General features: G+C 35.0%; 2 protein-coding genes across 3 annotated transcripts in view; one reads left to right on the plus strand and one right to left on the minus strand.

The window, feature by feature from the left end:
* Nucleotides 1-1,473: 1,473 nt before the first annotated feature.
* On the minus strand, nucleotides 1,474-27,989 carry LOC123684681 (multiple coagulation factor deficiency protein 2 homolog). 2 transcript variants are annotated; one of them, XM_045624044.1, is made up of 4 exons: nucleotides 27,829-27,989; nucleotides 4,001-4,189; nucleotides 2,104-2,308; nucleotides 1,474-1,703 (listed from the first exon to the last, which is right to left on the minus strand). In XM_045624044.1, exons 2-4 carry the CDS (start codon nucleotides 4,184-4,186, stop codon nucleotides 1,558-1,560), a joined length of 537 nt encoding a protein of 178 aa, XP_045480000.1. In that variant the 5' UTR covers nucleotides 4,187-4,189; nucleotides 27,829-27,989; the 3' UTR covers nucleotides 1,474-1,557. The 2 variants fall into 2 exon arrangements, with proteins under 2 accessions (XP_045480000.1, XP_045479999.1); XM_045624043.1 differs by lacking the exon at nucleotides 27,829-27,989 and adding an exon at nucleotides 8,256-8,485.
* Nucleotides 11,230-27,995, plus strand: part of LOC123684680 (homeobox protein unc-42) — a 54,763-nt gene continuing 37,997 nt past the window's right edge. Inside the window, exons 1-2 of the mRNA XM_045624042.1 lie at nucleotides 11,230-11,468; nucleotides 18,758-18,994. The gene's annotated coding sequence lies outside the window, so the exon portion shown is untranslated. The remainder of the gene's footprint in view (nucleotides 11,469-18,757; nucleotides 18,995-27,995) is intronic.

A 27,995-nucleotide genomic window follows, 5' to 3' on the forward strand; every position in this document is an offset into this window, starting at 1 on the left:
CAAAAATATATAACATCGTATGATTCGTATCAATATAAATAATAGACAATGGTCAAAAGCCTTTTTTACCTAAGAGTCTCAATATTTCTATGGTTTCAACTGTTGATGAGCACAGAAAAATTGAGCTTTCTGTAACACGATCAGTGTCCTTCCGTAAATCTGATTATTTCTATGCATTTTACTAATTTCTACAAAATTCGAATATTTTTCCGAGTTTATTTATATTTTCGAAACTATTTTTTAAAATAAATCTAGATTCGAATTTTGTAGAAATTGGTAAAAAGCATAGAAATAATCAGATTGACGGAAGGACACTGCTCTTGTTATAGAAAGCTCAATTTTTCTGTGCTCATCAACAGTTGAAACCATAGAAATATTGAGACTCTTAGGTAAAAAAGGCTTTTGACCATTTTCTATCATTTATATTGATACGAATCATACGATGTTATATATATTTAAAATCAGGAAAAATTAAGCTTTCAAAAAATGACACAGAAATATAGTGTTCCCATTTCAAAAAACATAACTTTTTGTCATAGCTTCGTAATTACAAACCCTTTTGAAAATACGAGCACGCCACTGGATTCTACGTAAAAAAGTGTAAAGTAAAAATGTTTTAATTTCAAAGCTCTATCATCAGTATTAGCGGAGATATAAATGTTTTTCGATATCTCCATTTTTCCAATTTTCACTTATAACTCGAAAATAAAAGAAGGTGGCCAAAAATGAATACTACCCTTGTTAGTTTCTCAGAAAAAGAAACCGAGAATAGGGTATCAGATTTTGTCTATCTCCTCTGGTTTAAAAGTTGTAGTGCTAAAACATCGAAATTTGCCTACCCTGTACAACTACTAAATATCTTTGAAATGTATCGGATATGTAATATTCTCGAGATGAATTCCACATTGCCTCTTTCACTATTTTCGATGTTATTTCATTATCGATGGATATTTTAAAACGAAATTTTAGGGTCCGATACGATTTTCAAAATTTGTTATCCCAACACCCCTCATCTCTATTCAAAATCAAGGGGTTGTGCGCACACCCGAAAGGGGGTTGAAGTTACAGGGATGAAAAAAGCGGAAAAGTTGTTCTCCCTCGAATCAGAAATTGACGGGTCCGAGCGATTTTCCACATTTTCATTTCAAAGTCGGAAAATCGGGGTGTTAAGGTTTCGTTGGACCACCCTGTATGTACTAATACTAATAATGTAAATACTAAGATACTTTAAAAGTTGTGCCATCTCACCCATAATTTGAGTGAGATGAATTTCCAGATATTTGCTAGGTTTTCTGAATCATTTTAATCATTGCTTGATTTTTTGACTTATAATTTTTCTACAATTGATTTTTCCAAAAACTAAGCCATCTCAGACCAACTTCCCCTACAGATCAAGTCATTGGGAAGTGAAACCATTGTATTTAATTATTGTTAATATGAAAGTGAGAGGTAATTTGAAAATAAGAAACAACATTCACTTTTTGAGATTTGTAAATTATTCTCCCATAAAAATTTTATTACAAATTTACAAATATGTATAAGTAGTTTAAGTACATTTTAGGGTATAATTTCTACTAATGGAGGTTCTTCTTCTTTTTTTTTAATAGTTTTCGAAGACCTCTGTCTACTTCTGACATATTCTGGATAGTCTAGGAAACCATCGTTATCGACGTCATCCTCTGTTAAAACTTGGTCAATAAGCCCTGAAAAAAAAATTACATAATGAAACAAGGACATTTTATTGCATTTGAAAGAGAATAAAAGGATGTTCCTAAATTGAAGGAAAATTTCAGACAAAATATCACCCTGTAGATAAGCATTCAAAATTAGCATATCGCATGATAAAAACTCCAAATTTGAATATTTATGCCAAATTTAAGTTATATATCTTTTGAAGATAAGGAGCTATAAGAAAAAACTTGAAAACTAATCAAGCTTTAACACCCTGTATCTCGTGAACAAAGCTTTTGCGGTCTCATGTTTATAAGACTTTTTTTCTTAAAATGATCCGAAGAATCTGTCATCTTCGTTTGTACCTCCAATTCGTAACAAATCCAAATATATTTCGAAAATATTTTCTCAACTGAAATCAATCGAACTTACTTATATAATAATCGAAGTCACTGTCGTTGTTTATATTCCCTGAGACATCTGTTTCATCTAAAATATGCGTGATGGCTTGTAATATTTCCAAACCATCCAGTTTGTTGTTTTTGTCAGTATCGTGAGTTTGGAAGTAGTAGAATTCTAGTTCTTCGTCAGACATTTTGGACAAATCTGGAGACTCCACCATATCTTCCAGATGTTCCTAAAAATATGTTTGTATATTGACTTCGTTACCTGAAAAAACTTGAACCATTTAGTCTAGTGATGATGATGAGCTTTCTGTATTTAATGAAAAATTGTTTTTGAATGTAATAAAATGATATTATAAATGATAAATGAGATTTTCATTAAATACCTACAATTAACTACTTATATGCAAATTATAAAAATAACCATAATGAAAGTGATAAACTAAAGATAAACCAAACTGAAAAAATTATAAATTTAATGAAAAAAGAGGCAGAGAGTTTTTCTATTATTGCAGTAACTGTTAAATATAAGGGGTGTTTTTTTAGAGCTATAGAACTTTAAATTGCAATAAAACAATGATGGATTATTCGATTGACATGGATTTCATTTATCCGTAAGATAATCTTGTGGCATTACATTTCAAATATGATTTCTGGCATTTGACCGCCACGGCTGGCTCGGATGTAGTCCAATCTGGACGTCCAATTTTCGATGACTTTTTCCAACATTTGTGGCCGTATATCGGCAATAACTCGGCGAATGTTGTCTTCCAAATGGTCAAGGGTTTGTGGCTTATCCGCATAGACCAATGACTTTACATAGCCCCATAGAAAGTAGTCTAGCGGTGTTAAATCACAAGATCTTGGAGGCCAATTCACAGGTCCAAAACGTGAAATTAGGCGGTCACCAAACGTGTCTTTCAATCAATCGATTCTGGCATCAGCTGCGTGACATGTTGCGCCGTCTTGTTGGAACCACAGCTCCTGGACATCATGGTTGTTCAATTCAAGAATGAAAAAGTTAGTAATCATGGCTCTATACCGATCACCATTGACTATAACGTTCTGGCCATCATCGTTTTTGAAGAAGTACGGACCAATGATTCCACCAGCCCATAAAGCGCATCAAACAGTCAATTTTTTTGGATGTAACGGTGTTTCGACATACACTTTTGTTTGTTGACGTAGCCATTCAACCAGAAATCCGCTTCATCGCTAAACAAAATAAAATGGACGTAGTGCGCGATACGTATTCCGCACAGAACAATTATTTTCGAAATAAAATTGCACTATTTGCAAGCGTTGTTCAGGCGTGAGTCTATTCATGATGAATTGCCAAACCAAACTGAGAATAAATCACTTGACAGCTGTTAAATCGGTCGCCATCTTGAACAGTAATGCCAACTTAAAGTTATATACCTCGAAAAAAAAACACCCTATACAAAGTAAAGTAGAAATAAGAACACCTAGTTAATGTTGAAATATTTTGACAAATCTTTGTAAAGAGATTTTTCAAAAGTTTTCCAATAAAGAGTTTCATTTTGAATAGCCCGCTTTCTGGGCAGCTGTCACTTTTGAAGCTGTCATATTTTGACATTTGACAATTAAAAACTACGCCATTACTAAAAATGGAACGATACACGCTTCAAAACTCAATGATTTTGCGAATTAGGCTATGATTGATCATTTTGATTGGCCGGAATTGGGAAATGTTGATGTGGTGGGCGTTTATTTACAACAAGACGGCGCTACGTGCCACACAAGCAAAACCGAATATCATTATATTGGAAAACCCTTTACACATATGTAAATGCATTTCTTTTCGAGATTCTACTGAATTTCTTGAAAATTTTCCAACTCAACTAGGTGTTTCTATTCTATGTCTATTGCATCAATTTCTCAAAGAAAAAGAAACTGATCCTCACCTCTATATGTTGCTTATCATGCAGAAGGGCACTGTCTTGAGTTAGTTTCTCTTTATCATCCGGGTTTGGTTTATAATGAAGGTGATGTCTCCGAATTACAGGTTCACCTCTAGGGTGATGAGGTCCTCTACTTTCAACAGAAATAATTAATCCTACAAACAGTATCAGTAAACTTGGCAAGAGCATTATCTGAAAAAAAAAAGAAATACAACATGAGATTTTGTTTGAAAGTAAAACGAAAAGTCGAGAAAATACTTATACAGGGTAGGGAGTAGGGATTCACGGCTTGGCTTGATTTGCAAGCTACTTGGCTTGATCTTGGCTTGATTTCAAGTCAAGCAATAAATATCTAAAATCAAATCAAGTCAAGCTCAAGTACATAATTTTTCACGAGCTTCATTATCAGGTCAAATAGATGGTTAAAATGTCAAGCTACTTGGCTTGATGAATTCCTAATTTACGATCTCTGGATGTCTTCTCCCAAAAATCTAAAGAACCAGTGAACCACAGAGTGTTTTCTAACGAAATTATCTCCGAAAACCACGAATTTCTTTAACACGTCATCTTGTACCGGGTTTTTCACCATAATTTGATCCCCCCCCCCTTTTAACTTCTTTACTAAAAGACAAAAACATGTTTTCTACAAAAGTTTCACGAAATTGACTAGTGTTTTTTAAAATTATTCCACAAAATGAAATATATACAGAGTGGGCAACATATTGATTGCAACTTCATTTTTTCAAATGGAACACCCTGTATATTTTTCTATATTCGACTAGGTCTTTTTCCCCTGAATTCAAAAATATAACATATGTTTGGCATATCTCTCTTATTCTGAATACCACAGAGTTTCAAATTTTAAGAACCACTTGGCAAGCTAAGTAATCAGTTTTCAAGTGGAAGGCTGCGATAATTCAAAATGCCCTTTTTTGAGTTATCTCGTTGGCAACGATATATGACATACGTTTGTCATTGAATGAAAATATTCATCGAATATGCACTCCACAGAAGCGGAAAAATTCGCAATATTTTCACTGTACGAGAAGAACAATAAAAATAAGAAAGCTACAAGGAGAGAATATATGGAGTTGCATCTAAATCATCCGATTCAAATTCATAGTGAAAAACGTATGTCATATCGTTGCCAACGAGATAACTCAAAAAAGGGCATTTTGAGTTATCGCAGCCTACCACTTGAAAACTGATTACTGAGCATGCCAGGTGGTTCTTAAAATTTGAAACTCTGTGGAACTCAGAATGAGAGAGATAGATTATATATTCGAAATCAGGGGAAAAAGAGCTAGTCAAATAAAGAAAAATATACAGGGTGTTCCATTTGAAAAAATGAAGTTGCAATCAATATGTTGCCCACTCTGTATATTTCGTTTTGTGAAATCATTTCAAAAAACACTTGTCGTTTTCGTGAAACTTTTGTAGAAAACACGTTTTTGTACCTCTTTTAGTAACAAAGTTAGAGAGAGTGTCAAATTATGGTGAAAAACCCGGTACATGTAAAAGTCGTAGGCACATTCGTAATGATTTTCTTCATCGATAACTCGGAAATTCGATAGCACTCAGTCGGAATCAACAACAAAGGAAAATAACTCTCATTGAAATCCCATTGAAATAATGGTGTTGACGACAAGTACAAGAGCCCTATGGGGGTTCATACCCCCTGAGGTCAGTTATTAGCATCAGATAACATCTCTCTGGTTACATGTAAAGGCGGTTCCTGCATATGGTGCCCTCTGTCAGCAAATGTGTCCTTTACAAGTGCTATGGGGTGTTGGAACTATGGTCTTCGAAGCCCTTCATTTGAGATTTTTGATTTGGGGGTACACCTGTTACATTTGTCAAGTGAGGGATGTCCCTCTTTCACTGACATGCATATTCAATTGATATCTGAATATTCAATGTATAACATACTTGGCATAGGGTTACACTGCAGTATTAGTAGACCGCACTTACATCTATTTTTTATCATTTTTAAACAATGATGAATCTCGCCAAATTTAGATGAAGGATGAAAAGTGATACTGAGCATGAGAATAGTTATTTATAATACAAGTGCAGAAGGCTTGATATTCTTCCACGAGTTCAAAATTCAAAAACGAGCCACGAAGTGGCGAGTTTTGGAATGAACGAGTGGTAGAATGAGCCTTCTGTACGAGTATTATACATTATTTTCTCTAATTCATTGCATTTTCATTGAAATTAATGAAATATTTCCATAAATATAATTTAGTGATTTTTGCATTGAAAAATGTTGGTTGGCAGAACTGATTTCTTTAAGGCAATTTGATGAATTGACAGATAAAGCCGTAGCGGAAAGTTCGGAGTGCCAACATAGAATAATAAAATATAACCATGAAAACTGTGCGTTTCTGATATATTCTCGCACAATTTTGTTCTACAAGATGTGGAAGAATGAACGGAATAACCACAGAATTAGAGAAATGAATATTCTCATTTAACTGTACGTAAAAACATTAGAAAATCATTAAAATTAAATGTCAATTTATGATGCTGAGCATATTCTTTAACCATCTAAGATTTTGATGTTCATTTTTACAAAAATGCAAAAATATGCATCAGAATCTCAAATGTTTAACAAATGTAGGTATACAACATTACAATGTACATCAAATATGTACCGTATGTAGTACAACTCGAACATTTAATTTAAATGATTTCCAGTTTGTTTTTTTTTTGTACACAATATATAGGGTGTTTCACGTAAGTGGGTCACTGGATTTTGTGGCTTATTCTTTGAGCAATATTGAAAATTGACCCATCATAATTTTTCACGGGCTATCCAGAAATATTATCGGAAAAACTATCGATCCAAGGCATGGAAAGTTATGGAGGAAAAACCGTTTTTCCAAATATTCTTTTTGCAAATTTGACTGATTTTCAAAATAAGAAGGTCTAGAGACTATTTCTCACCAATTGTTTCTTCATTTGAACTTCTGGTTTTCCAGTGACCCGCTTACGTGAAACACCCTGTACCTAATGATTCGACCAGTTTGTTTTCTTTCTGAAGTACTGATATGAAAAATTTGAGTCGAACTTTTCTGAAAAGGAAATTCAGAGACCTTTGAAACGAGGTCTCACTCGATCCTTGTTCCTCATTCAAATTCTAGGGGTTGTAGTAACACCTTCTTTTAGGGTTGTGTTTCCAAGACCCAAAAGTATAGCAAAACCTGCCACCTTACTAACATTAATGGTCATATCTGAGTAAATTCCGCCATTCGGTAAAAAATAAGAAATATAAGGGGTGCCTACTTTTCATTGGGAACCCCTTTGAAAATTTATAGGAGGGGGGTTGAAATTGAATGGAATAAGATGAGAAAATATATCCTTACGCTGTATTGATTTTTCTGGAACCAGATTTGATAGTAGGTATGATTTTGGAGGTTAAAATCGAGGAAGCAAAATTGAAAATGTGAAATGAGCAAATTTTGCAAAAAAAAAAAAATGGGCTCAAATATTACGTCTCAAAAACATATAATATGAATATATCCTTAATTAATTCACTTAAAAAATCACGATTTCTGATGAAAAGGAAGAAAATTCCACAGATAACATGATCTGAAGCGTAAAATTGGACCAAACCCAAAATAATATAGATTTTGTTAGAATATTTGCCCCACTTTCTCTTGCTGTTCATATATCAATAATGCGCTGGCGTGGATCTTCGAAGAAGGCGCAATTTCCATGCACACGAACTTTCGATTTCTGAGGTGCCCGTGAAAATTCTAAAGCCATGGAAACTGCCAAGATAAATCAATAATTTCCCTTTTTCATTATCTGATTAATTTAAGGGGTATTTTTGAGTTTATATGAAACAAAGGCATTCTATCTTTCAAGTTGAATATTCCGAACGCTTTCTTATGAATTTAATTTTTGAATATATTTACTTGAATTACTAAAATTTTGGTTTGCTGTGGGAAGGAAAAATGGATATGATTTCAAACGAAATCGAAAATGACCACACCAATTTTTCAACTCGTTAAAATATTAAATCTAAAAGTTCAAAAGTCATTTTGCGCGTTAGTGAGAATACCTCCATATGTTGCTTCAATCAAAATCAATGAGAAATAAAAATCTGAACCAATAAACTTATTGGAAAAGCTGACTGAACCCGACTAGAAAATATTTTTCAGTTTCTTATCTATAAGTGTTGCGAAAATTAGCTCTAAGCTAATAACTTTAATTGAATATAGTTCATTTATACATAAAATGTTAAACTCACCCTTATACTAACGAATTCAATAGGATTATCACTTCGAAAACAGTCTCTTGGGTATATTTCATAAGATGCGTTCTGTGTTTGTTTTTCTTCTCTGAGTCTTGTGCTACTGAAGTATTTCAGGTTAGTCTTATCTGGGTCAATCAACCCTCTGATGATGGAAATCGATAGTTCTGGACCGTTTTAAGGGCGCAAGTTCATACGTATGACTAACCTGTTTGTCTTTTATGCTCTCCTGACTAGATAGGATGATGTCACAGACACTGAATACAAATTTTCTCTATTTCAGTATCGTAATGAGATCATTGATAATGAGCATCGTTATCAAGTAATATTTTTCGTTTTGTGGTTGTCTCTACTGCCTTCCAATCCTATCAAATTTCAACAAACGTCAATAATGGTCAACATAATGTATAATTTGGATAAAGTGAAATGATTTGCAGCATTATTCGCAAATTCTCTTAATTCAGGTGGTGTTTAATCGATTTCGTCACACATAATTCATGAATTTAATGCGTAATTTTGAATTATTTGAAAATTAAAAACGTACGATTCAAATTCAAATTGCGTAAACTGTCAATTTTCGTAACAGTTACCAACTGCCAAGATGCAATACAAAAGTCACTAGGATGTATAATTCGAATTTTTCATTGAATTCCGACAATATTTCACAAAGCTTGACTGAAATAGAGAAAATATCGTCTAATACTCGTTGCAGAAGGCAATTCCAACACTCTCGCATTCGTGTTGGAATAGGAGCCCATTCTGCAACTTGTTTTAGAACATACTATTAAAAATGCATCGAGTGTTCCAAATTCGTTGTCTAGTGAGGGAGATCTCACAATCAATAGAAGAAAATGAATGAAATGTTTTCTTGCTCGATTTTTGGGAGATTTGATTTGGTGGAAACCGCAACCTCGTAAATTCAACTGTTTTCAAGCTATGAAAGAAAATTGGAAAATGGCGTTAAATGAAAAGTTGTCATAACTTCTAGTCCGGGAGCCAGTAACAGATATACATGACCAAGTTCCTCTCAAACGGTAATTAGTAGAATGCATCAGGTAATAGTAATAAAAAGCCTCGTGAACGTCAGCTGCGACTCTGCTGGGGGGGAGAGCGGCGGTAGCCCCCCAAACACAAAGAAAAAAATAAATAAATTCAGTAATTTCCTCCCAACTGAAAATTTGTCAAATTGTAGCTAACCCAATATCTAGACGAAAAAATACAATCAGCTGGCTATAGCATGGTGGATTATACGTCAGCTGGTGCCTCAAACATGAAAAAAAAATTTTTCAATGACAACTCTGAAAGCGACTCTGATTATGAATCAGAAAGTGCCACACTCGCGAGAAAAGGACTTTCTCCACATGTTGCACAATAATATTTAGTGACTTCCACTCTCTGATTCAGTATCAGAGTCGCTGTCAGAGCTGTCATTGAAAATATAATTTTTTTTTTATGTTTGAGGCACCAGCTGACGAATAATCCACCATGCTATGGCCAGCTGATTGTATTTTTTCGTCTAGATATTGGGTTAGCTACAATTTGACAAATTTTCAGTTGGGAGGAAATGACTGAATGTATTTTTTTTTCTGTTTTCAAGCTATGAGAGAAAATTGGAAAATGGCGTGAAATGAAAAGTTTTCATAACTTCTTTACTACTGGTGCAGTTAATATGAAACAAACACATTCTACAGGCACTTTTTTCGGTAGAATCCATTGATGCCATCATTTGTTTTTCATTACAATTCGTTTTGAAGTTATAATACGAACTTGTGTTTTTTTTTAATGTGAACCATAAAAATTTCTCTAACATAACAATTCGTTTCTCTTCTCAAAAAATATGAAATATGATAGGAACCTATACCTAAATTTCTTATTGAGAATCATCATCAAAAGATTCAGTTCCAGATGACAAATCAACCATGTGCCTATCTGTAATAATCAGTGAATTCCAGATATTTGAAATATTCGGTGGCCATCAAGGTTTCCGGATTTAAGACCGTTAGATTTTTTCAAAATTGTCAAATTGATGAATGTAGTTCTACAAATGCGACCAAAGGAAAAAAATCTAACGGTGTTAAATCGGTAGACCTTGGTGGCCACCGAATATTTAAATTATCTGAAGATTATTTGAAGATATAAGTTCAAAAATACAATGAATGACACCAATGAATTCTTCTGCAAAAAGTGCCTGCAGAATGTTTTTGTTTCATGTTTATAGCATCAGTGATAAAAAAGTTATGAGAGCTTTTCATTTCACGTCATTTCCCAATTTTCTCTCATAGCTTGAAAGCAGTAGAATTTATGAGGTTGCGGTTTTACCAAATCAATTCTATTAAAAATCGATCCCGAAAATGTAATATTCCTTTTTTCTAACTCAAAGGAATTCTGAGATTCCAATCTGATGAAGAGGTCAATACGAAAATACGCATAAAGCTAAAAATTGTCATATTTACTTGCAAAATCTAAGTAGGTAGATTATTTTTGTTGTGACGGAATTCATGGGAAATTATACCTATTCAATATTCTGCTTGCATTTTCTTTGGTTCTCATGATGCAATCAATAGAAACACAGTTTTGGAAGAAGCTTAAAATGATTCTATATAGACACGTAAAATCTCGATCTGATTGGATATGTTATCACGTAAATATAGAATATTCCAATATTATTCTCGAATTTTCTATGGTTCTGATGATGTGATCAACTCGAAATTTGACACATAGCTTGTTATTTCATATGAACACTCAAAATCGCAACACCGTCGGTTTTGTATTATTCTTTTCGAGTTTTCTATGTTTCAGTTAGGTACGCCATTTTAACATACTAATGTCAATTTTCGTCAATTTTCGAATTAAGATGTTTTTAGACATCTTAATTCGAATCTGTAATTTCAAAATGTCACGTTTTGACGATGCGAATGTACAAAGTATAAATACGTTAATCGAAGAAAGAGTTCCCAGAGTAGTCACCTATAGTCACAAATATATTTGGGAAATATTAATGGAATTTTGCTGCGAACGAGAATATGAATCAAACGAACATGGAAGTTTAGAAGAATTGGCGTTGATACTAAAAGATTGGACGGTCTGTGTGAGGAAGAAAGACAGGACTTTAAAGAAGCAACGATGAATGTGGAACGTTTCGTAAAAATACTTGCAAGAAAAGTACTATAATGAATATCAGGAAGAAACTACAAGCAGATCCATGTGAACGTAAGTCCAGTTCAGTTCCGTTAAATTTGTCTGAAGTTAATAAAATATAATATTATGGGTAAATCTACCATATTGCTGCAATAGAATTAGCCTGGCGAGGAGGAGAGGCAGTTGCTTATTTGGAGGATTTTGAAACTAATTTCGCTACATTTGTACATGGACGAAACGTGTATTGATAAAACATTGTTTTTTGATGAGGAACAATACTGTTCAGGCAAAACGATGGTTTAAAAAGTCAAAAGTGAGTTGAAAGGTAGTAAGCTGACTTCAAATTTAGTCAGAGAACCACCGACGATGCTAAAAGAGAACATCATCTGACTGGAAAACAGTTAGTGAAAGCCGTCCAAAATCTCAAAAACCAGCTTGCAAGCTCATGACTTGAGAATTTCTTTTTCATTTGAGGGCGTTTTTTCTTCATTTCTGCACTCAGTCGATCCAATAACTTTATGTAAAATTTACTGTTGTTGCTTTTACCTTTTTAATACAATCAATGAAAAATATATCATGTAGTTTCCAAAATACGGATGCCATAACCTTGCCAGGTGATGTTTGAGAGACTGCTTTCCACTCAGATGATGCTCTCCTTGACTTGAGAGTGTAGTGATGAACCAGCATCGTCGAAGATTTTTCAACCACGTTTAAAGTCTGCATACCATCTTTCACCATTTGTTTCGATGGAGCAGAGCCTGAATAACACTCATCAAGCGATTATTCTGCTTGCATAGTATTCTTTCCCATTAAAAGACAGTTTTTTATCAATACACGAAACTCGTTTTTATCCATTTTTCAAAAAAAAACAATAAATGTAGCTTCGTTTCCCTTCAATATTGCGATCCAGACTCAACTTTATGTTCCAAAATTTCAACAAGCCTATTTTGAAGCTTGGAATTAACTAGAAAAAATGGGGTATGGTACTGATGGTACCATTCGTGCCCAAGTCCTAAGATATTGAGTGACCTGTTAGTTGCATGAAATTTGGTACAAAAATCAGTAAAATAGTAAAGGAAAAAAGTGTTTCTTTTTACCCCAGAAATCTTCGGTTGAAATATGTGTACAAGTCAAACACCCACCCTGTATACAGTTTTGTGGTTTATAATAATAATAATAATAATAATAATTGACTTTTTTCCCACAACTTAAGATTCTGAGAGAAATTTAAGAAGGATTCTTTAACGGCATTATTCAATTATATCAACTCAGTATCTACTCGACGCTGGTACTATTGTATCTTGTGTCATTTAGAGAGAATTAACTTTCAAACGTATTTAATTGAATAATGTCGTTCATAAATTCTTCTTAAATTTCTTTTAGTATTCACAAATGAGCATCGATTTTGATAAAATAATTTAACAAATCCAAAACGTTGTTAAAGCGTGTATCTTTCCAAGATTGAATGACATAATCTGATGAATACAAATGACAGAAGAAATGACGAAAAATAATATGCAAATATCCAATCATTCTTATTGGAAAACCATTTATACCAAATCATTGAAAATGAGGAAAGCATTGACTTGAAGTCATCAGATGCGCTGGTTTAAGTATGCATCATTATTGGCATTATAAACCACAGAACCATATCGGTATATGTGGTGTCCAAGGGTGCAATTGTCGTATATTAATGATTTCCGAATTGACGTATGAATGATTTCCCAATTTTTTCGATTTATTATCATTTCTGTTGGAAAATGCTATTGGTAGTCTATGAAATAGAAGGCTAAAAGGTATATAGGGCGAGTCTTTGACTTTTACATATAAAATTTCAACCGAATATTCTCCCGAGGGCAAATTTTTTTCATTTTTTTCCGATTCGATTTTTCTTTTTGTTACTTAGTATAGCGGGCATTTTGGAGTTGACCAGTCTTTTTTAAGTTCGGCAAAGATCACATCAATAAGAAACTATATTCAGAAAATCATTTCCTTCTATTCCATTCGATTTGCGAGAAATAATAGGGATTTATCAAGCAAAGTAGCTTGACATTTTATTTATTTCCAGCATGGAGCACATACAGGTAATTTAATACCCAGCAAAATGTGTTCACAGAGTTACAAAAAAAAATTTAGCAGATGTGTAAAACAAAATAAGTTTCTTATTTCAATTCACAATTCACCCAAGTTCATTCAATATACTATAATATAAAAATGAAAATCAGAAATATGGAAAACATCGGAGATAAAATATGCTAAATGTAAGGGAGATACAAATCAAATGATAAACATCAACCAATTCAAAATGTTGAAAGTTACAATCAGATCAAACAATGATCAATCACTACTTGACTTGGAAATAAAGCTCGTGAAAAATTGAGCTTGACTTGATTTTAGATATTTATTTCTTGACTTGATATCAAGCTACTTGATATTACTTGACAAATCTATAAGATGCCTCAAGTGTTTTAGGTCCTGGATGGAAAATTATGAACTCAAACTAAGCCGGGAGGTTTCTCAATATTATGAAACTTGTTTTTTTTTATGATTTCTTATTTTGTTATGATTTATAGTGATTTAATTTATGTTTCTAAAGGGGGTTTTTTCTTCGAGGTATATAACTTTAAGTTGGCATTACTGTTCAAGATGGCGACCGATTCAACAGTTTCAAGTGATTTATTCTCAGTTTGGTTTGGCAATTCATCATGAATAGACTCACGCCTGAACAACGCTTGCAAATAGTGCAATTTTATTTCGAAAATAATGGTTCTGTACAGAATACGTATCGCGCACTACGTCCATTTTATTTTGTTTAGCGATGAAGCGCACTTCTGGTTGAATGGCTACGTCAACAAACAAAACTGCCGCATTTGGAGTGAAGCTTATCCTCAATTGTATGTCGAAACACCGTTACATCCAGAAAAACTGACTGTTTGGTGCGCTTTATGGACTGGTGGAATCATTGGTCCGTACTTCTTCAAAAACGATGATGGCCAGAACGTTACAGTCAATGGTGATCGGTATAGAGCCATGATTACTAACTTTTTCATTCCTGAATTGAACAAACATGATGTCCAGGAGCTGTGGTTCCAACAAGACGGCGCAACAATTCACACAGTTCGTGCCACAATCGATTTATTGAAAGACACTTTTGGTGACCGCTTAATTTCACGTTTTGGACCTGTGAATTGGCCTCCAAGATCTTGGGATTTAACACCGCTAGACTACTTTCTGTGGGGCTATGTAAAGTTATTGGTCTATGCGGATAAGCCACAAACCCTTGACCATTTGGAAGACAACATTCGCCGTGTTAGTGCCGATATACGGCCACGAATGTTGGAAAAAGTCATCGAAAATTGGACGTCCAGATTGGACTACATCCTAGCCAGCCGTGGCTGTCATATGCCAGAAATCATATTTAAAATGTAATGCCACAAGATTATCTTGCGGATAAATAAAATTCATGTCAATCGAATAATCCATCGTTGTTTTGTTGCTATTTAAAGTTCTATAGCTCTAAAAGAAACACCCTTTAGCTTGAAAATCAAGCCAAGCCGTGAACCCCTAATAACAAACTCTCAAAAAACTAAACCAGAAGCCTCACGTTGCAACACCCTGTGTATGCGGGCCTCCTCCACGCATTTCCACACACGTCCTGCACGTCTATGCGACGGTGCCGAGCAATGCGGAGGCGGCACCGCGATGGCGTCGCGACGGCACGCGAGCACGTTGCGTGATGCCCGCGCTATAGGCGTCGTCGTCATAGAAACCACACATAGCCGCGAGACCTGACAACTGTATTGATCAGAGGGGGCTTACTACTACTGCTCGGCTACCGCAGGAATGGAGGAGAGGATTTTTGACGTGAGGCACTGTCGGAAAATGATGGAAATTTCGCGTAATGGAGAACGTATGTGGGGCGGCGGTTTTCCGACGTGCAAAAAAAAAACGGCCGAAAACCTCGTATCTACAAGGCCCGAATCGGATTCGCCGAGCTTTGAATGTATATAGGGGTAGAAATCGTGGTTTTATTGAATTTTGGAGATGTGTGCTTAAAATGTATATTTTTTTTTTCTCGGAAAATTACATTAGGTCTATATGAATTGGTGTTGTTCTCATCAGGGATCATCAGTGAGCTCAAAAACGCGTTGAAAATTCATTGAGACCTAATTGTATAGTCATGCATGTAATAAAATCCCATAATTCTAATTCAGGAAACATTTAATGAGGTTTGAGATTTATCTCCATCAAAAAACGTTGTTTTTTTTCCTTTACCATTTTTTCCCTATCGGCTCGGTTGAAAAAATACAGGCTGTCAAAAATCCATACAAAAATGTAATATTTATAGTTATTGCTTAGGGCAGGCCATCGGGGTGAATCACCCTGTATATTTACATAAAATTTTTTACTGATATCTGGCAGTTTTTGAGATAACAAAACTTTACAAAAAACTCATTTTGAAATCTCCCAATGATACAATTCTTATGAAATTTAGCATGAACGTTTGTTCTACTATTCTGCAACTGATTTTAAATTTTCAGTTAGTTCGAATGAATCCTTCTTTCAATTATTCATTAACAAAATTTCGTATGAATATAACCCTGAAATCATTTTACGGATTTTGCGCATAAGAGGTACTTAACGGCGATATAAAGGGTGTTTATTTTAGAGCTATAGAACTTTAAGTTGCAATAAAACAACGATGGATTATTCGATTGACATGAATTTTATTTATCCGCAAGATAATCTTGTGGCATTACATTTTAAAAATGATTTCTGGCATATGACCGCCACGGCTGGCTCGGATGTAGTCCAATCTGGACGTCCAATTTTCGATGACTTTTTCCAATATTTGTGGCCGTATATCGGCAATAACACGGCGAATGTTGTCTTCCAAAGGGTCAAGGGTTTGTGGCTTATACGCATAGACCAATGACTTTACATAGCCCCGCAGAAAGTAGTCTAGCGGTGTTAAATCACAAGATCTTGGAGGCCAATTCACAGCTCCAAAACGTGAAATTAGGCGGTCACCAAACGTGTCTTTCAATAAATCGATTGTGGCACGAGCTGTGTGACATGTTGCGCCGTCTTGTTGGAACCACAGCTCTCGGACATCATGGTTGTTCAATTCAGGAATGAAAGAGTCAGTAATCATGGCTCTATACCGATCATCATTGACTGTAACGTTCTGGCCATCATCGTTTTTGAAGAAGTACGGACCAATGATTCCACCAGCCCATAAAGCGCACCAAACAATCAGTTTTTCTGGATGCAACGGTGTTTCGACATACACTTGAGGATTAGCTTCACTCCAAATGCGGCAGTTTTGTTTGCTGACGTAGCAATTCAACCAGAAGTTCGCTTCATCGCTAAATAAAATAAAATGGACGTAGTGCGCGATACGTATTTCGCACAGAACCATTATTTTCGAAATAAGATTGCACTATTTGCAAGCGTTGTTCAGGCGTGAGTCTATTCATGATGAATTGCCAAACCAAACTGAGAATAAATCACTTGACAGCTGTTAAATCGGTCGCCATCTTGAACAGTATTGCCAATTTAAAGATATATACCGCGAAAAAAAAACACCCCTTACAAACCTACACTGAAAATTGCAAATCTCTAGCAGATTCCATTCGAGAGTTATCGTGTACACAGCAGACCTAATCATCATCAGCGCAAAATTGAAAAATTAGAAAAATTTGTGCCACCTTGGCTGTTCCCTCGAACAATAGCCCAACAAACATCAATAATTTACAATTCTTCAGATATACAAAACCCGATATAAGTAAATCCAATCCACATCAATCTCAAGAACGAATTTCACTTCGCCTCAAAAGACCTGTCTGTTCAGCAATCAGGCAATCTATTAAAGTGAGGAGTTCGGTAAACTTCTGGGAGTTTGGACGATAACAACTTTTCACTTTTCAGCCATTCAATTTTCATCCTTTCCATGCTTTATCTCTCGGCCGCCTCAATAATACATGAGAGACCGAGTTAATAATTCATATCTCTCTGAAGAGGGCACTCAATTTCGCCAACCTGAATCGTTTTGGAGGTTGTTGATTATTCAAGGACCAATTAGAAGGGATGTTTAGGATTTATGAACTTTTTGGTTTCGCGAATTGGCGACCGTGATTGGTTTAAGATGATATGGAAATTTTGGACCTGGATTCACGTAACTGATCCCGTTTTCGAACGGTCGTTCCCCGAACAGATCGGTCATATCATTTAAGCAATTAACATCTCGAAAAGGAAGAAAATGAGATGATTTTTTTTTGAAAAATCGTAAAACATTTGTAGTTTTGTCTTTTTAAGAAAACGCTTTGTTTTCGAGATATAGGGTGTTGAAGTTTGGTTAGGTTTCAAGTGTTTTTCTCATGGCACGTATGCTTCACAGTATAACGGGTGTTTTTTTTTGAGGTATATAACTTCAAGTTGGCATTACTGTTCAAGATGGCGACCGATTTAACAGCTGTCAAGTGATTTATTCTCAGTTTGGTTTGGCAATTCATCATGAATAGACTCACGCCTGAACAACGCTTGCAAATAGTGCAATTTTATTTCGAAAATAATGGTTCTGTGCGGAATACGTATCGCGCACTACGTCCATTTTATTTTGTTTAGCGATGAAGCGCACTTCTGGTTGAATGGCTACGTCAACAAACAAAACTGCCACATTTGGAGTGAAGCTAATCCTCAAGTGTATGTCGAAACACCGTTACATCCAGAAAAACTGACTGTTTGGTTATGGGCTGGTGGAATCATTGGTCCGTACTTTTTCAAAAAGGATGATGACCAGAACGTTACAGTCAATGGTGATCGGTATAGAGCCATGATTACTAACTTTTTCATTCCTGAATTGGACAACCATGATGTCCAGGAGCTGTGGTAATGCCACAAGATTATCTTGCTGATAAATTAAATTCATGTCAATCGAATAATCCATCGTTGTTTTATTGCATTTTTAAGTTCTATAGCTCTAAAAAAACATCCTTCATTTAACTTTAATTTGGCATTGACATTCCAATTTGAAGTTTTCATCATGTAATATGCTAATTTTGAATGCAAAACTAGGTGTTACTGTAAAATTAAAGTTTAGTTTTCCACTTTCTTTATGGTTATTTTTTATAAGTTGTTAATTGTTAATCATCTTTCTCTCATTAAATTTATAATTTTTTAAGTTTAGTTTTTCACTTTATGGTGATTTTTCTAATTATTTGCATATAAGTTGTTAATTGTAGGTATTTAGTAAAAACCTCATTTATCATCATATCATCTTATCACATTCAAAAACAATTTTTCATTAAATACACAAACCCCATCATCATCACTAGACTAAATGGTTCAAGTTTTTTCAGGTAACGAAGTCAATATACAAACATATTTTTAGGAACATCTGGAAGATATGGTGGAGTCTCCAGATTTGTCCAAAATGTCTGACGAAGAACTAGAATTCTACTACTTCCAAACACACGATACTGACAAAAACAACAAACTGGATGGTTTGGAAATATTACAAGCCATCACGCATATTTTAGATGAAACAGATGTCTCAGGGAATATAAACAACGACAGTGACTTCGATTATTATATAAGTAAGTTCGATTGATTTCAGTTGGGAAAATATTTTCGAAACAGATTTGGATTTGTTCCTGAATTGGAGGCACAAACAAAGATGACAGATTTCTAGGATCATTTTAAGAAAAAAAGTTTTATAAATATGAGTCCGCAAAAGCTTTGTTCACGAGATACAGGGTGTTGAAGTTTGATTAGTTTTCAAGTTTTTTTCTATAGCTCCTTCTCTTCGAAAGATATTTAACTTGAAATTGGCAGAGATATTCCAATTTGAGGTTTTTATCATGCGATATGCTAATTTTGAATGCAAATCTACAGGGTGATATTTCTTCTGGAACAGTGCTCACTTTGCTCTATAACTTTTTTTTTTAGTGAACCACTGGTTTAGAAAAATGTTACAATAAACTTTGGTCCAGTACTACACTTTTTGATTTCGTGTAGTTTTGCCGTATCTGCTACCGATTTTAAGACAATCTTTCAAACAATTCTGTAGTAATCCTTAGGAAAATTCAAATTATTTTAAAGATCCATCAGTTAGTTGTGATTAATAGATAAAGTATAAGTTTTTGTACTTATTTACCCAATATGTAGCGAAGATTAATAAAGATTCGGTAAACTGGTATAATTATCACAAAAAGTAGGACTAAAAAAAACACCCTGTATCTCGAAAATAAAGCATTTGCCTTTGTTTATAATACTTTTTTTTCAAATTATACAAGGAATTTCTCATTTTCTTTTATACCTCCACTGTTGAAATAACCGTTGCTAAAATAAATGAGCTATAGCCTGTTTTCCACGAAAACTCTACTTTTCCATTCTACCTCATGCATCCCGAGGTCCCATGTCATATCGAAATCGATATCAACTCGGCAATAGATGGAAATAAATTCGGCTCTCTTTTTTTTTGATGCTCTAATTTGCGATCAGATGTGCCCCAGCGTGATGTCTGCGTATCCCTCGATTCGGCAGAGTTCATCTCGCTGGAAAATATTGCAATCTGTCGTTCTCGAACACCTTCAGGGCACCTCCCGCAGCCCTCACTTCGGCTACGCTCCTGTAATCGAATTCAGATTTTCATGGATTATCAGCGGGGTACGATATGTATGGATTCGGTTTGAAATCCTGGATCTTTTTGAGAATTCGCTGTATACAGGGTTATCCTACGAAAATTTGACGTCTTTAGAATTCAGAAACAAAGAATTGTCGAAGATTAGAAAAAACAGGTCAATTTCTGTTTTGTGGGGGATGAATTTCCATCATGAGTTTGTTCAGAAAGGTGGCATCAACTATAGATTCATCAAGCCAAATAGCTTGACATTCTAACCAACTACTTGAGCTTGAATTGATTTTAGATATTTATTGCTTGACTTGATATCAAGTGACTTGATATTACTCGAGCTTGATATGCACCCGTCGCACGGCATATAAAGCGTGTTTTTTTTTAGAGCTATAGAACTTTAAATTGCAATAAACCATCGATGATTCGATTGACATGAATTTTATTTATCCGCAAGATAATCTTGTGGCATTACATTTTAAATATGATTTCTGGCATATGATCGCCACGGCTGGCTCGGATGTAGTCCAATCTGGACGTCCAATTTTCGATGACTTTTTCCAACATTTGTGGCCGTATATCGGCAATAACACGGCGAATGTTGTCTTCCAAATGGTCAAGGGTTTGTGGCTTATCCGCATAGACCAATGACTTTACAAAGCCCCACAGAAAGTAGTCTAGCGGTGTTAAATCACAAGATCTTGGCAGCCAATTCACAGGTCCAAAACGAGAAATTAGGCGGTCACCAAACGTGTCTTTCAATAAATCGATTGTGGCACGAGATGTGTGACATGTTGCACCGTCTTGTTGGAACCACCGCTCCTGGACAACGTGGTTGTTCAATTCAGGAATGAAAAAGTTAGTAATCATGGCTCTATACCGATCACCATTGACTGTAACGTTCTGGCCATCATCGTTTTTGAAGAAGTACGGACTTTCCACCAGTCTATAAAGCGCACCAAACAGTCAGTTTTTCTGGATGTAACGGTGTTTCCATATACACTTGAGGATTAGCTTCACTCCAAATGCGGCAGTTTTGTTTGTTGACGTAGCCATTCAACCAGAAGTGCGCTTCATCGCTAAACAAAATAAAATGGACGTAGTGCGCGATACGTATTCCGCACAGAACCATTATTTTCGAAATAAAATTGCACTATTTGCAAGCGTTGTTCAGGCGTGAATCTATTCATGATGAATTGCCAAACCAAACTGAAAATAAATCACTGGACAGCTTGAACAGTAATGCTAACTAAGTTATATACCTCGAAAAAAAAAACACCCGTTATTAGAGAAAAAGGAACCAATGGCGATATTCTTCCGAAAAACACTCTCCGAGGATGTCAACAACAGCTTATATAGTATTTCATTGTTAATGGCATACCTTCCTCTTTACAATGAAAAAAATTTCTAAAGATTTTTCTTAAAATATACTCGTTTTTATTTCAACATCGAAATGAAAGCTCTCATTGGAAAATCCTTCAAAACGCTCTATCTACCGAACGAAGCGCTCAACAATAAGATAACTTCCTGTTCGAAAGAACAACTTTTATAATTCCATTCGTAGATTCTCCAGACTTCGATAGACATCATATTCGTCTTTGTAATTTCAACAACGTACTGCGTTTACTTAGCCGCATGAAACCAAGTCACTTTGAAGTTCACTAATTACCTTTGAAAATCCACATTATGCAAGCGTATGAAGGGCAACTCTAACACATGCAGAATAATTCATACGTAGCAGTCGAGCTAGAAAATAATATGGAAATATTGTTCCCGAGCTACATGCTAGCTTGACGTCGTTCCCTGTGTGGTGTTACGCTCATCAAATTGGATATGTCATTTGAAGTATGTTCTCCTCGTGATGTTCGTGGAACAAAAACAGAAAGATTATTATGCTTGTTGGAGAGAAGAATCATCCAATATCGTTATCATTGTTTTTGTATCTTATACTACACTGTGTCCGTAAATGGAACAAATTCATTTTTGAGCTAAACAGACCATTTTAAGAAATAATCCAGAAACACGTCGATTATTTATTTTAATTTATCGTATTTTAAAATAATAATCTAATATACAGGGTGAATTATTTTCGAGTAATGACGTCACCGTCATTTTTTTTCAATCGAATACCCCCATTTTGTCTCAATTTTCTGATTAGTCTAGCTGAGCTGATTCCAAAAATGTATCACATGTTCATTCCAATTGGTACAGGGTGGACAAAAATACAATAGTTTTGTGTGTGCTTATAAAGTAACGCGTAACATTCTTTATTAATTAAATTAACAATATTATCAAAAATACTTATTGTCTGGCGGCGATTGGTTTGAATGTAACACCCTGTAGTTTGTTACATTTTTAGATTAATAAAAATGAGCTGTTTCCAAACATGTTTGGTACTTATGGTCTAGTAAACACAATATGAAAGAAATTATTTCATATTTTTATACATTAATATTAATCTAAAAAAGTAACAAACTACAGGGTGTTACATTCAAATCAATTGCCGCTAGACAATAAGTATTTTTGATAGTATTGTTAATTTAACTAATGAAGAATGTTACGCGTTACTTTATGAGCACACACCTGTTGTATTTTTGTCCACCCTGTACCAATTGGAATCAACATGTGATACATTTTTGGAATCAGCTCAGCTAGAGTAATCGGAAAATTGAGACAAAATAGGGGTGTTCCATTTAAAACAAAATATAACGGTGACGTCATTACTCGAAAGTAAATCACCCTGTATATTAGATTATTATTTTAAAATACTGTAAATTAAAATTATAAATCGACGTGTTTCAGGATTATTTCTTTAAATGGTCTGTTTAGCTAAAAATGAATTTGTTCCATACTTTACGGACACAGTGTATATCATCTACTGATGATCATAATGTGTTCATTTAGTTGTTAACCTTCTGTTTGAGAATTCAAATTGGAATTTGAAAAATGAGGTATAGCTTCTTGGAGAGCACATACAGGGCGATTCACCGCGATGGCCTATTAGAGGTTCATAGAAAACTAATCATAATTTTGTGCTGAAAATTTGCATGCTGGGGTTTGAGATCTTTCTTCTTTAAATATTTTCAGATCTCTACAACTTTCGGTTATACCGGAAACAGACTACTACTTCCTCATTTCAAATGGCCACCCAGTATATTATTGCATCGTTAGATGGTTTTTTTTATGACAATTTTTGCAATATGCCATACCTTGGGTAGAAACTCAACGGTTCATGAGTTAATGGGATTCTTATGAAAAAATGGTGGCGACGAGGACTCATTTTTTTTTTAATATTTTTGCTGAAAAAGTTTTTTTCGAAAGAACCATTTTCAGTTTAGATTCTGCAAATACGTAGTATTATGAGTCTGTTTGCGGTTTGGTCCAAAAATGTACAGGGTCCTGATAAGAAGATCATGAACTTGGATAACACCAATTCATCAAAACTCAAAATTTTCAAATTATAACATATATTTTTTATTATTTTAGTTAGTTCTACGTATTAAAAGAGGGGGGTTACTTGAACAAACCCTATACCTAAAATGAATACTTTAAGAGATATCGAGGAAGAACTTCAAATGAGGAAAACATGCAATTCCTAACTTTGTGGAGTAGTCTGTGACATCCGGAAAACACAGAAAGAAACTAAAATTCGATGTTTGGATAACGAAATTTGACATTTCATGAATTATAACTGATTTTTCGTTGAGATTGTTGAGAAATCCATAAATCAATACAATTTTCAAGTACGAATAATTCATTATAATTCTTGAAATGTCAAATTTACTTAGCGAAATATCGAATTTCAGTTTCTTCCTTTTTTTTCTGATGTCACAGACTACTCCACACAGTTATAAATTGCGGTTTTTCCTCATTCAAAATTCTTTATCGATAACTCTTGAAGTATTCATTTTAGGTATAGGGTTTGCTTAAGTAACCCCCACTATTTTTATTCGTAGAATCGACTGAAATAATAAAAAATATAGTTTCTAATTTGAAAATCTCGAGTTTTGATGAATTTGAGTTGTCCAACTTCATGATTCGTTTCCGAGATAAATGAGGCGTTCCATATGTGAAAATCTGTATATCAGATAGTGAAGGTTTTGGCCCAATGAGTGATAATTTCGAAATTTAAATAAGATTACCTTCATCAAGTAGACCCATTTGACCTTTATAACTATCCAAATAACGTTGTTATTCAGTACTTCCACTAACTCGAATTCGAATTAAGTGGAATCCATCGAATCCTTGAGAGAAACAAACTCACATTTGTGGATCGGTAGGTGAAAACGTGTTTTCCGATTAGAGAGCGAATACGGCTTTCCCATCAAGTATTCAGGGCTTTTTAGGACTCTAATTGGCCGCTGTGTGCTTAAAGCTTTTAGCGTCCGCTTCAAACTTTATACATTTTTAAAGAGCTGCCGACTGAAAGGTGCTCCGTAATGTGGTGATATATACCGCCCGCTCTGTATTCCCACTCTTTGCGTATATGCCGGTTTTTTGTGTGTATTTTTTATTTTGAGTGGTGTAACGTGCTTCTCTATCGCTAATACTTTGAAATGCCGGATGGGGTCATAATTTATCGGGAAATCGTATGAGGAAAATGACTAATCGATAATATTTCCAACTGTAACTTACAAGTTATTTACACTGCGCAAAAAAATTAACGCACATTTTGAGAATCTCAATTTTAATGAAAGTTAACTCTACATTGACTTTATAACTTATTTTTTATGTTCTCTCGGGAAGGTTTTGAACGAAACAAGACACATTAAATGGAAGAAAAATTCAGGATTTCACCGAATCTTATGTGAAAGAAGAGAAATAAACAATTTTCAAAATACTGGAATGCTGATAAGTGATTTAATACTTGGTATTTCCACCCCTTGCGTTAATTACAGCTCGGCAACGACGGTTCATACTCAAAATGAGTAATGTTCTGATCTAATCCTTCCCAGATTTCTCTGAGTTGGATTCCTAAGTCATTAAGAGTAGCTGGATGATTTTCTGAACTTCTCAGCCTTCTATTGAGGTTGTCCCAAACCTGCTCAAACGGATTGAGATCTGGACTTCTTGCTGGTCATTCCATTCGAGAGACTTCAACCTCTTCAAGGTACTCCTGAACGATGCGCGCACGATGGGGTCTGGCATTATCGTCCATAAAAATGAAAATTTCACCAATGTATGGGGCAAATGGCACTACATGCTCTTCAGGAATGTTCCTTATATACCTATCAGCATTCATAGCTCCATTATCAACGACTACTAGGTCTGTGCGAGAAGTCAAAGATATTCCACCCCATTCCATAATCGATCCTCCCCCGAAACCAGTAGTATTCAGGAAATTGCACTGAGCATATCTTTCATGTGGAGAACAACTGATTTCAGAATGGAGCCAATACATTCAAAATCTGATAATCTCATCTTTTTCAATTCCTGCTGGGAAAAAACATCTATATTGAATAAAAACGTTGAAAGTGGATAACATATGCATGCATAATTCTGATAAAAATAATTATCATTGAGAACACCTTCAGTTGTAGACTGAATTTGAGATTTCCATAATATGCGCAGTGTATTTATTCAAAATACTTTTAATACAGATCTTACTGATCTTTTATCAACACACTAGTATTTGACAGATTCCTTATCGAAACGTCTTCCAAGAGGATCTTCTGTGCAATTGCATTATGTATTTTCGTCATATTTTCTTCTGAATATCCTTTGGAATTCTTACTTGGTGGCCTGCTCTTGCAAATTCAAAATATCTCCACTAGCGTTGACAAGAAAAGTTATTGACGATCTTCTCCTACAATGGCTGGTGTACAAGCTTAGATTTTTTAAATTAAGATATCTAGCAATTCTCTCAGATATTTTTAAAAGGAAGTGAAAACCACGAGGCTGAACTGTGCCTTACATATTTTGTAGCATATGAAGAGTCTTCTGTTCCTTCTGTAACAGAATCAAAGTCACTATAAGATACAATTAGAAAATATCCTGTCCTGTCAGTTTTTATGCCTGGAATAAGTAGTCAAAATCTTCTTCTTTTTCATAATCTCGCCATTCTGTTGTGATTTTAGCAAAATAGGCTAGTTGAATAACTTGAACGTACTACTTCTTTTTCCAATCGCCGTTTTTTTCAAAAATTCGAGACTTCATTGTAAAAAACTAGTTATACATTTATGATTCAAAATATTATCCATCGCTGGTCACTACTTTCTCCCATTTTTCGGGCAGCGTACGGATCCCGCGTTGAAAAAACATGTCATCTTTTGAAGCGATCCATGAATCGAACAAATTTTTACTTCTTCATAAGACCCGAAGTGCTGTTCAGCCAGGCCGTGTGCCATTGATCGAAACAAGTGATAGTCGAGGGAGCAACGTCTGAAGAATACGACGGGTGGGGTAGGATTTCCCAATTCAACGTTTCCAACTATGTCTTGACCACTTTTGCAACATGGGGTCGAGCATTGCCATGCTGTAAAATCACTTTACCATGTCTCTCGTTGTATTGCGGCCGTTTATCTTTCAGTGCTCGGCTCAAACGCATTAATTGAATTAGATAACGATAGCCTGTTTTTCAGTCGATTTCAACAACTTATAATACACTTCGCCGAGCTGGTTCCACCAAATACTGATTATGACCTTGGAACCGTGAATATTCGGTTTGGCCGTCAACGTGAAAGCATGGTCGGGATATCCCCATGATTTTCTGCTCTTATTCATTATAGTAATGAACCCATTCTTCGTCTCCAGTCACTATGCGATGAAGAAATCCCTTCCGTATTTGCCTTGCAAGCAGATGTTTATAAGCAAACAAACGTCGTTCAACATCTTTCGACTTCAACTCGTACGGCACCCAATTTCCTTGTTTCTGAATCATTCCCATGACTTTCAGGCGTTTTGAAATAGTATGTTGCGTCACTCCCAATGAACCTGCCAATTCTTGTTGCGTTTGACACGAGTCTTGATCCAGTAATGCCTCCAATTCTGCATCTTCGAAAATTTTCTCTCTTTCACCGCCAAGCTGGTTTTCGACGTCAAAATCACCGTTCTTGAAGCGTTGAAATTGAAACCACTCTCAGTACGTTCTTTTACTGAAAGATACCTCAATATGGGTATTTGAAAGCATTCGATGAGCCTTAGTCGCAGATTTCTATATATTATAGCAGAAAATTAAAACCTCTCACAAACGACAAGAATTTGGCTCGTAAACTGACATGTTAAATCGAGAATAACTTACAAAAATCGACTAATATTTCGATGGCGTTATGTTTACAAATACCTAATACCAACTAATACCACTTACCGCTACAGCCATTTATTGCAAAACGGCGGAAGCAAAGTTGTATACCTAATAACTCAATAATTCAAGTAGAATTTGGAGTAAAAAAATTAGGGAAGCACTGATGTAAGGTTTGGAAGATTCATTCGCCTATTGTACCCTTGAAGAACACATATATACCAACAAAAAAGATATGTGGTCCCACAAGCGTGCCTGAATGAACGAGACCTCAAAAGTATGAAGTTACATTTTCCAAACAATATAACGATCCAAAATATTTTTTATTGCAAGCTCTGATGGTACATGCACCTGCATCAACAATATGGGCCCATAAGCTAATGTTCAATATTCACAAAACGCCAATCCTCACAAATAATCATATCAAAAGATGAAAAGTTACATTTTGATAACATTACGCGTCAATTCACGTAATGTTAATTACAAACAACGACCGCCATTGTTCTATCCGGCATAGTCTGTAATTCCCCAAATTGAGATTCGAAAATTCAATTTACCTTAAACAACAGGGAAGCACCTATACATACAGCCAACAGCGTACAGGCCTCTCTTCGACCCAGCACACAGGTTCACGAACAAAGCACTATATTTCAATCTGTGTATATATCGATGCATCTAAATATTCCATTAAGGAAAATGCATGCATCCCAATGCCATGGACGGC

Source organism: Harmonia axyridis, chromosome 7 (assembly GCF_914767665.1).
Source record: "Harmonia axyridis chromosome 7, icHarAxyr1.1, whole genome shotgun sequence".
Classification (NCBI taxonomy): Eukaryota; Metazoa; Arthropoda; class Insecta; order Coleoptera; family Coccinellidae; genus Harmonia; species Harmonia axyridis.

Bases quoted from the DNA above. Each gene is read 5' to 3' on its own strand.
- LOC123684681 (XM_045624044.1), bottom strand. From the start codon at position 4,186: ATGCTCTTGCCAAGTTTACTGATACTGTTTGTAGGATTAATTATTTCT. The intron at 2,309-4,000 runs GTGAGGATCAGT...ACATATTTTTAG, and splicing joins ATGATAAGCAACATATAGAG to GAACATCTGGAAGATATGGT. The intron at 1,704-2,103 runs GTAAGTTCGATT...TTTTTTTTTCAG, and splicing joins TGACTTCGATTATTATATAA to GGCTTATTGACCAAGTTTTA.